At 32.1% G+C, this 11543-nt stretch overlaps 1 protein-coding gene across 1 annotated transcript; it reads left to right on the top strand.

The window, feature by feature from the left end:
* The first annotated feature begins 2112 nt into the window (after window positions 1-2112).
* LOC116769874 (protein hunchback) lies at window positions 2113-4676 on the top strand. Its single transcript, XM_032661084.2, has 2 exons — window positions 2113-2185; window positions 2533-4676. Exons 1-2 carry the CDS (start codon window positions 2135-2137, stop codon window positions 4282-4284), a joined length of 1803 nt encoding a protein of 600 aa, XP_032516975.2. The 5' UTR covers window positions 2113-2134; the 3' UTR covers window positions 4285-4676.
* Window positions 4677-11543: the final 6867 nt, after the last annotated feature.

Below are 11543 nucleotides of genomic sequence, written 5' to 3'. Positions count from 1 at the left end.
TATGTCAAAAGTATAATAAAGTTGAGAAATCCTTGCAAAACACATTAATAACGCATTCAACATTAGTTATCACACATAATCATTACAATAAATTATATATTATTAAATTAATTAATTATTTTGTAAGAAACATTCGAGACAGCGCGGCACCATCCAGCACACTAATGACAACAGGTACCAATTAAACGTACACACATTAACAATAATACTGTAATATTTATTGAAAATTTAAAGGATATTCAAAAAATTTGCGCTCATAACAAATTTTATAAGAATTCATTCAGACGGTTTTTTTTTGTCATTTATTTTTAATTAAAACCTTCTTTATAGGTCATAAGACAGATTCAAAAAAACTTGTCTGATATTAAAACTTATATTAAATATTATTTGATATATTTATCAAAGTTACTAAAAATAGTATATATTTATCTCTTAATGCTATAAATTTAATGTAGTTCCTATTTATTGTGAGTTAGACAAAAAAAAAATAGATACTGAATACAGAACAGTCGCTTTCATTGGTTGATTCATTCTCGGCTGTTTAAAAAGTTATATATGGATTCCTTTTTTAAATCTATGTCTGCTATTGGTTGAAACGTCGACGTAAAAAGCTCGACGCCCCTCAACGCGTCTGCCCTTTGAGTTTTTTATGGTCTGTTTTTTACAGCCGCGAACAAGAACGAGGGGAATGTTTACATAATACTCTTATATTTTATGTAAAAAGTCAAAAAATATATTTTATTATTTATAACTAAACGTAATACTGTATAGTGATATATACTAATGCAGTCATTAGATGTATCGAGCATAAAGTTTATTGTATTTCTTACGTAATATCCATGTCATATCAAACCCTATAAAGCTCATAGTAACAAATAAACATAAAAATCTCATTATCGTATTCGGGGTAACAATAGCTAAACAATCTCATTTGCCTTCGTACTCCCGTTTTATTGATGCACAATAACCGAAACAACAAAATATATTTTATTACAAGCGGCGCGCCAGGAGCTGCTTATTTTTTTTATTATTAATATAGCATAAACAATAACTTAATAACTTGATCCCCACCCACAGTAGCTCGCGTATCATTGGTTCGAATAAAAATAGGCTGTGGGGGTGAAAAGGGACGCACGTATCGCTGGATTCATCCGTTCCACTCGCACAAGAAAACTAGAGCCGTTCAAATGTAGAGTACATTTATCGATGTTTGGGGCATAAAAATTGACAGATTTTTTTCAGTACATTGTGGGACGCAGCCCGAGTCACATCGACTTTGGTAGCGGACGAAAATTCTCCCCTTAAAAAACATCTCAGACTATATACGTGCTCGATTTGATTATTGTGATAATTTTAGTGAAGTTTTAAGAATAATTTAATGCCATAGTGTGTGTTTACCAACTGTTGCTCGAATTACAACGGAAAGGTATATGTCTATTAATTTAAGTGTCGTTTCTTCGTAACGTTATAGTTAAAATGAGCTTTTATTTACTTTTATTCTATAAACATTTAATATTTTAATTTATGATATCAAATCAATACTAGCATTGGCAAGTTTATATTCTGTATTTGTGGTATTATGTTAAAAAAATGACTGTGTATTTCGTTAGATAAAATACATATGAATCAAACTCATAGAGTATATTTTGTTTAATACCTTAAAATCATTACGACTTACCAAATAAAGTCCAAATTATTATGTACAGCTCATTCTACGTATAATCTCAATACAAATACTTAATAGCTATAAACCATTCCAAATAAAACGTCGTAATATACGTTCTATGTATATTTTTTTATGAACAATCATTCGCCATGTACGTGACTAAATCGTTTGCTTTTTTAACATTTTGCTAGTGATGCAAATTTTTTCTTAGCATTCGATATTTACGCAGTAAGCATGTTACAATGGAAATATATATATATGGATATGTTATTAACATCATTATATAAATAATACTTTAGCCCTTTTTATAAAAAAAACTCATCTGATAATTAAAGTATAACTATGAAATCCCTTTATGTTTGTTTACTTGTTCAGGGTTGTCACAATATTTATTAGATATGTGATCTTTTTACTTTGTTATTAACTTTTTATCTTGTTCTAGGCATGCTGAGCTGTGCATCACCCAGTATGGCCGCGCCGCACGCGCAGCCCTGGGGCTCACTCTTACAACAACCCATTGTAAGTCACCCTAATTCTCTTCTTGTATAAACTAACAATATTATGAACGATATCCACACCCATCTTTTGATGCACATCTTAGTTTTTTTTAATACTTCATGTTTACAATCGAAAACCAATCGCCTTTCAAAGGTTATTTGTTATATAATTTATCTCAATTAGAGTTAATCACTTTAAAAAGACGCCGATAGCTTTCACATCACACGACGCCGTCTTAATTAGGTGGCCGTTATTTTCCTAATTCCTATCATTAGTGTATAATCAATTAACCCACTTTATGATATTCTTAAAACAATAGATTACAAAAAATATATATAACATGTAAATAACTCCCACCCTTTTTATAGAAATCGGAACCGATGGAAGACGGAAGTTTCTCAAAGGAACAAGCGAGCGGTTTTTACTCAGAAGGCTTTCATAGCGCATCGCCTTCGTCATCCAGCAAGGACTCCAATGGGCACTCGCCGCGCAGCGTCGGTAGTTCCGGAGAACCGTCCCCTTTCTACGATAATATGCCTTTAAAAGCAAAGGCTAACCTCGGGATGCATTTGGAATCATACCGTAACGGCTTGCCCTACAGTCTGCTCACGCCGCCTGGGTTTGAAAACCGACATAACGAAGAACACGATCAGTCACCATACAGCTCGTATTCCCCCCGGTCTATAGCACCACCGGCTCACGTTTCCACACCTTTAGCCCGCGCTGATGCCACACCGCCGAAGTCTCCGCCGCAAACTCCATCATCCCCTCTTAGAGAACATGAAAGAAGAGCATTCGAAAGATTCCACGACTCTGGTTTCGACGGCATCGGACAAAATAAATCTGACGCTGACGACGGTCGGGATGGATCTGGACTCGAAGAAGATTTTGATGAAGAGCCCGGCCTACGCGTGCCGGCGGTCAACTCGCACGGAAAAGTCAAAACATTCAAATGCAAACAATGCGAATTTGTTGCTGTTACAAAATTGAGTTTCTGGGAGCACAGCAAAGAGCACATCAAGCCCGAAAAAATGCTTACGTGTAGAAAGTGCCCATTCGTCACTGAATACAAACACCATCTCGAATATCACATGAGAAACCATTTAGGCTCCAAGCCCTTCCAATGTTCTCAGTGCTCTTACTCTTGCGTCAACAAATCTATGTTAAATTCACACCTGAAATCTCATTCAAACATCTACCAATACAGATGCGCTGATTGTAACTATGCTACCAAATACTGTCATTCTCTCAAACTTCACCTACGGAAGTATAAACACAACCCAGCGATGGTGCTGAACATGGATGGTACACCGAACCCTTTGCCAATAATCGATGTGTACGGAACACGACGTGGTCCTAAACAAAAGCCATTAATGAAGATGTACGATCAGCAGCAGATGAATAACAAGCCACAACCTCTCCCACCCCAGCATCCAATTTTCGGAAATCACTTCCCGGTGAATCTGCCATACTTACCGCCACTTCTGCCGCACTCGTTCTTGTTTCCGCCAAATAATAATTACGAACAGAGGACGTCGCCTAAAGTGACTGAAACATCGGTTGAAAATCAGCCATCTACTTCACCTCAATCGATATTACAACAGCGCTTGTCTTATGGCGAATATCCTTCGGAAGCAGGTGCCACGCCACCACCAACTAAATCACCCACAATCTTACCACAAACCCCCACAAAACGTACGCTGACACCACCCCAAACCACTGACGCTCTTGACTTGACAAATACAAAGACGAGCGAGGCAGGATCGCCTCCGCCCATAGAACCACCAGCGCCTGTCACGCCCACAACGGCCTTGAAGAACAGAAGAAAAGGAAGAGCATTCAAACTCCAACCAGCGGCTTTGAGATTACAGCATGAAGATACTAAAATGGAGGCGGACAACTCGGATTCGGAATCCGACGCTTCAGCTGAACCAACACCGAGCGCGCCAACATCGTACACCTGCCAATACTGCGACATAACGTTCGGGGATCTCACCATGCACACCATACACATGGGTTTCCATGGATACAACGATCCCTTCATGTGCAACAAATGCGGCGAAAGAAGCTCCGACCGCATAGCTTTCTTCATACACTTAGGACGCGCCCAGCATGCCTAACTTTAGTTTGAGCCTAACAAACGTACCCTAGTCAACGCAAGATGCGTTCAATTAACGCGTAAGTCATAAACTATAGTTAATTTATTAAATATATGAGTTTCAGAATTGTATTAATGTATTTAGCCAAAGATTTATCTTGTACAGGACTAATATATGCTTGTCGTTATTCTTATAAAACCGTATGTACTATGGGAGTTGTCATATGTATAGTGTAATGCTTCTAGTGTTAGTTTTTAAACTAGTGACCAATAATGTATAAGACTGTTTAGTACAAAGGTTCAACAGCGCTGACGTAAGTTGTACATTGATATGAGGACGGTATTGTTACCTATAGCACGTTAAAACTATATTAAAGTTTTTCAACGGTTTAAGTATATTTATATTGGGTATGAGAGATTATAACTATTTTTATTTATTTCATTACGTTCGCATGTTCTATTAATTAGGTAATACAAATAAAATGTTTGTCCTAATTTTTTTTCTATAATTTTTACGAGAATTCATTGTATGATATTTAGTTTGTGTGCTGGATAATAAATAAACCAGTTTCATCTATATTATTATTTTATTGATACACCTTTTATATACACTTGGAGACATTTTAATTGCGTAACATTATAGGTAGTAAGTATTACTGCAATTGCATATAGAGACATACTAAATGCTAAAAAGAAATATGACAAATATCTTTATAAAAAAGCATAAAAATAATATACGTACAGCTCATAAACAGTTAGTTTAATTATTCAATTGGAAAGTGAGGAAGTGGGTACTAAGAAAACAATACAAAATATTGAACGGTGTCAATAGTTCTGAAATAAATCGTATGCTTTGTTTTAAAACTTAATTGTTATGGAGAGTCTATTTTTTTAAGAACAATACTATATGTCACCGTTACGCGTAAAAACTATGTGTGAATATTCATGAGTTCAAGACAAATTCGTGTTTTTAACAAGCTTGGATCTCGAACACAATGTTTTTAAAATAATAATAAGATATTGGATAGACGACGAATGTTTAATATAGAAAAGAAAAAACAAATTGTTTAAAAATTAAGCCGCAAACAAGTAGTGAAAAAAATTTAACTGTACTTATAAAACACTTGTGAAATACATATTTGTCTGTTTTATAGTTATTTTTTATCAGCGATGCTGAAAACGTGCAAAATAATTTTAAAATAATTATAAAAATCGGACTCAACGATAGGTACCTATTTAAATTTCAAAATAAAAATTGATATTACTGTATGATTACAACAAAAAAACCAGTACTTGCACATTGATACTCAGCACATTAATCAAATCAACCCTTATACTTCTACTGTACCTACTAGCTGTGTTATATTACCAGTTAAAAGAAAATATCTTGTTCAAGCCTTATACTATTATTCAACTGTACAAAAAAACCGATTTGCGTCACGGAATAAAAAAGCAAAACAACGAGGCTGTAACCTTAACTTATTATTATTTGACAAAACTTAAAATATTAATAAAAGTATTTAAAAAAAAAATTAAATATACACATATATACACTTAATAACAGCCAAAGTAAGCTTTACGATAACCCGAGGGCTCATGTGATATAAAATATAGGGTATTAAAATTAAAAATAAAAATGTCATAGATAATATCAATAAAAAATCATATTACTGACATTCAGAACAGAATAGTTCGCTTTAATTTAATGTACGATCTATTTATACAGTCGACATTAAATCACTGTTCGGCTACAAAACTTTCAAGTGTCATTTTGAACCGCGTTCTTGGTTTGGTTTTCTAGAATTTGTCAATAAACGTCATACATTATCTGGTAACAATACGGTTGACCCAAATCCTACGGATATGCTGCTTCATGCACGGAAAAAAACCTTAAAAAGAATTCGCTCCAACAATGACAGAGAATGTATGGAGTACACACGATCGCAATGACAGTTTTACTCATATACAAAATACATATTTAATAACTTAACAATTATTTCTCACTTTGACTAAAAATTAAAGAAAATGTTAAACAATTACAATACTATATCGCTGTTGACTTTTTGCATGCTCACTTTTTCAACACATTTAAATATTTTATAGTAAAAAATTTAGAGCACCTCTATAGCTTTATGCTCTAATATACGAATCGATATTTCATTGAATGATTTTTTTTCTGAATCCATTGCAGGTGGCTTACTCGGAATACCTGTAAGCACTGGCGTACAAAGAACAGCCAAAAATGGCAATATGTTTCATAGTTTTCGACTTTCATATCCTAAAACTTTATTAGTAGAGACAAAATTCTGTTATTATAGAGTTCTTAATATGTGTAACCGAATAAGAGACTTGATTCTTTTATATCTGGTTCTAGATTAATATAAAACATTTAATTTAAATTATTAGACGAGATATTTGAAATATTAATGTCAGGTAAAAAGACGGCCAAAACATTAAAAACTGTCCATAAATCAATGAACAAAAGGCGGCGCCAACTTCACGATATTAAAGAGCTACCATAAATGACCGCTAATTTGTAATTTTTCACACACACCCCATCAGATAAAACGCTTTATGAAAATTATCAACAATCAATCATATTTTTTTTTAATTTAAAAACGTTGACTTATTAAAAAATATAACGTGTTTCCTAACCGATATTTTTAGATTAGTTGTTTTGAACTCCAGATATCAGTACAAAGTAATAGGAACATAGAATAAGTTTGTTAATTACATATATTCATGCATCATATAATCTGCATGAATACCATATGGTGTAGACAGGCAAAAATTAAAAATCTAAATGCAAGTAAAAACGCAAGAGGCGGTACAAGGGCGGCACGCTTCCAAAACCATGATTTTTTCTTAGACAGATGTTGTCTGACCACTCATTCTATTTTTTCATAAAGTGGCCAAGTTAACCGATACTTTTATTAAACTAGTGCGTATATGAAGATTTTGCAAAAAACAAATACATGTATTCTATCGGACATTTATAATCATAAAAAAAAAAAACATTTTTTCAACTTTAATGCCATCAGACGTTCCTAAAACAGATCGCTTGGTTTAGATAATTGGACACAATTTTCCACTCCATAGAGACCGGGGATTATGAGAATGAAATTATAAAAAGTAAACAAAAAATCTTCTTAATCCCGTCAAAATGCGTGGAAGGATAGTATCGGAATAAAATCGTACAGCTTCCAGGAACAAAACGCGACACTTGTTTAATCTACGATCGCAGATGTCACTCTATTATTTCGCGACACGTGTTCCAAGGTTTTTAAGAAAAAATCTAAATCTTTCGTATCCATCGTAAAAAGAAAACGGTATAAGCAGACGCTTCGATGATTTTTTCAAAGAAATTATAGACTTTATATTTTCAAATTTCAATACATTAAGATATATTAAAAAAGTTTTACAGGTTATAAAAATCAAACAAACATAACATTAAATTATTATGAGTGAATAATAAATCTCTAATTTCCACTTTGTGTAAAATAATATTAGTTATATAATATCATTAACTATATAAATAATTCAAATACAAAACAGATGTTCTAGTATTTAAAGTTTTTATTATTTTTTTTAATTTTCATAACTTTATTAAATACCAGTATTCCATATCATTTCAAATTGAACAAATCAAAGAAATAATTATGAAAATCGAATAGATGTATTCTCAAATTCTTTTAACTTTCACTTCATGCAAAAAGCTACCGTCATGAAAACGTAATGCTACACTTATTTACTGTCACACATCATATTATATACACATCAAGCCTCAATATATTCCTGATCCATCAAGAATAGCGTTTTCTATTTGGTTTCACTCGTGACCTCGTATATTCTGCGAATAAATGCACGGATTGGAAATTCAAATGAGGCCGGCCAAATTTATGAGCGCTCTCCCTCTCATCCATTCCACCCTCTGATGCATATATCAATGCTGTATATAAAACAGCAGGAGGGAAACAGTCTTATACTATGTATTGAATGGAAATACTACGTAACTTTATACGTTAATTCATTTTAAACTATATCGCATTTTTTTTAAGGAGGTTACATTACTTTGTAACATTTAAAAAAATATATTCTCAAGTTAAATATACCCTTAAAGTACTTTTAAGATAGAATTTCTTAATATGGAATAAGGTCCACAAATATCACAATTCAAATATGATACAAAAAATAAAAAGCTGGCCATACAGCAATTATTATTTTAAGATGAATCCCTGTCAAGCGATGTCGGGATTATTTATTTAAAAGAAAGTTTTTATTGTAAAAAGCAAGGAAAGGAAATGCAAAAACGCGAGTAACAACCTACCTGCTTATTCTGTCCCTTTACAGCCACATGCAAACCATTTTAAATGTTGCTCCAGCGATCCAAAAAACTACCCAGAGATCCATCTTTACCGCGCGAAAAAATCCATTGTCATTACATTCCAATATCTTTGTCCGGTTAAGAGAGAAATTTAAAAAAAAAACATTCAAATATAATCCTTTTATACGCATTTCCAAATTTGAAACGTTTATAACATCTAAGTCTGCACATGTTGACAAAAAAAAGCATTATCAATGAACAAACTCAACAAAAGTGTATCCAGTAATTATATAATATATTTGGGTAACATACATTAACAAATCAAATACATAAGTGTAAATATTGTATTTAAATAATAAAACAGTTCTTATCGCAACCCTTAAGACGTGACTCCCAGCATGGAGGTTACACAAAAAAGTATTTGACCTCAACCTATGCATATGCGGAAATATTCTTAAAAAAAAAAATACAATTTACAAAGTGACAAATTGACAGATATGTAGTATTAAATCAAGTCGAGATTTTAATTTGTCAAGATTTTTTCATCCACATTGCTTGGTAATTCTAGAATTGTACATTGTATTATTTATACGTCACTAACCCATAAATATCGAAAAATTCTTTTAAATATTTAGAGATAATTTTCTATGACAAAGTAATATTAAATAAATTAGTAATATTAAATATATATTAAATATTAAAGCCAAAGTAATATTAAAAAACGTTCTAAATTAAATGATTTTCACTTCGATGCTAGAACCTAACAATATTGCCATGTTCAAAACTATATGCCAACAATAAAAAAAAAATCTCTCGTTGTCATAAAACAAATAGTCCGGCTCGTTTCTTACATCAAAAACACGGACAAAGCAATTACATTGATTTCCATTTTATAACTCAAATTCTTTGTAGTTCGGGAAATAATAAAAAAATAAGCCGTTCATACAACAAACGAAATGCAAATCCGGTCACAATATGCAAATACATCGCTCCTTGGACGCGTCGTAAAAAGCTTAAGGAGACAATAAAAATTGTACCAAATATAACCGAAGCAACGGTATTCCGTGCTAAGATAAAAAAGGGTTGGTCGGAGCCGACAGTTTTTGTCAAGCAAATCCTTTTAACTTGATTAAAGGACAATGGCATTAATATTTTAAGTTTGTTTTGTAAATTTTCTACGGACATATAAAGTAACGGTGCCAGAGCGTATTCATCTAGCCGGCTATGTGCTTTGTTAAGGGGCTATGAATTTACATATTTAATGGCTTAGAAAGCTGTTAAGGATTTCGACATAACATTATTAATTATAAAATAAAGACTACAATAATTAAATAGATAAAGAATTAATTAAGTTTCCAATGGTTGTAAGATGTTGCTGGAACTTTTTCACTGCCACGTGCCTCTTATAAGGATATAAATGACTTAACAAAAGAAGGTTAAATATAGAAAAAGGTACAACACTCGAGGGTTCCAACCCGGAAGTGAGTCTGACATTACACACCCCGCGTAAACGCGCACGCGAACCTTGAAAAACTTATGAATTGTTTACCGCGTTTTTAAACCCCTCATTTATTTTTTCCGCACGCTAACTCGGTTTTTTTCCTGCTTTGACTTTTTAATACACTTTCGAACCCCTCACGAGCTTTTTGTGTGTGTGTTTTTTTTTATCATGTTTATGTTATCAGGTGAATTATTATGTTACAAGTGATTTGTTTTGTAATATATCTATATACAACATGTTATTACACTTAGTTGTTGTAATTTTCTGTTCTTAAAATAATTGTTTTATTAGATTTTACCTGTGAATATAAGCTTTGAATGAAAGGTAGAATAAGACTTCTAAATAGTTAGAAAAATAAATCAAAAGGTGAAGAAGAAAACTCTTAACCGGGTCGTTTTGTGACAAAAAACTATTATTCAATAAAACAAAAAGTCTGAACCATTAATCATTATTTTTCCTAATAAAAACCACACCCATTAAATCTAACCTTCAAACGCGTCAACTAGCCAAAGTGATAAAAAGTCCCCTCGTAAAAAGAGGTTCAATTACCACTGCAGCTAAAAATTGTGGGGTATTTTTTATTATGCTTTTTTATTTGAACAGGCGTGTAAAAACTAATTACAAGACAATTGGATATCACAAAAAGCTAACCAGCGACAAATTATACGGTCGCCTTTTAATCGATTTTTTATTATGGTAAACATTTTATTATAATGTCCATTAAATTAAAAACAAATAGAAAGGATCGGAATTAAGTAATATTATAAAGTATTTTATTTTATATATTTAATATTATACTTAGCAAGGTTATTTTATATATATATTTATGGTCTATAAGAAGAGGTCTATGTTAATGCAGAAGATGGGCACATGCCTATGCATGTCAGTCTATTCTGACACTTGACAGCATCGTCATATTGACATGAAATCAATGCAAACGACTTTCTCGCTACAATACACATTTATTAATAAATATCTATTGTAGAAAACAAATATCTAATTATTATTTAAAAATAATATCTCCTAAAGTAAAATACAGTTTACGATACAAATCTTAAATGGACTACATTTGAACGCTGGCGTATTAGTCTTTTCTTATGTTATGACAGAAAGTAGAACACATAAAATGTAAGTTCCTCGTTAACGAATAAATTATTTGTAAAACATATTTTATCCTTTGATTATATTTCAATTCTTGTAATAGATCTAACTGTACTTGTTATTCAATTTAAAAAATATAAAATTTACTTTATATCGTTTTATATTCAATTCTGTTTTTATTACTATATACGTTAATACTATCCAATAGTTATTTGGGGAAACTTAAGTTTTTTTAATATATGTATACATATATATTAGCGTTTTCATCGATCGTTCAATATGAAATTAAAAAATACATTGCAAAAAAAATTCTATTAATTCCATAGACTATATTTGTAATTATACCATCAACCAT

This window comes from Danaus plexippus, assembly GCF_018135715.1.
Source record: "Danaus plexippus chromosome 3 unlocalized genomic scaffold, MEX_DaPlex mxdp_25, whole genome shotgun sequence".
In the NCBI taxonomy this organism is placed as follows: Eukaryota; Metazoa; Arthropoda; class Insecta; order Lepidoptera; family Nymphalidae; genus Danaus; species Danaus plexippus.
This window is presented reverse-complemented; position numbering and strand designations above follow the sequence as displayed.

Excerpts from the sequence above, each read along its gene's own strand:
- LOC116769874 (XM_032661084.2), top strand. The coding sequence starts at position 2,135 with ATGGCCGCGCCGCACGCGCAGCCCTGGGGCTCACTCTTACAACAACCC. Across the intron at positions 2,186-2,532 it reads CACTCTTACAACAACCCATT|AAATCGGAACCGATGGAAGA; the intron begins GTAAGTCACCCT and ends CCCTTTTTATAG.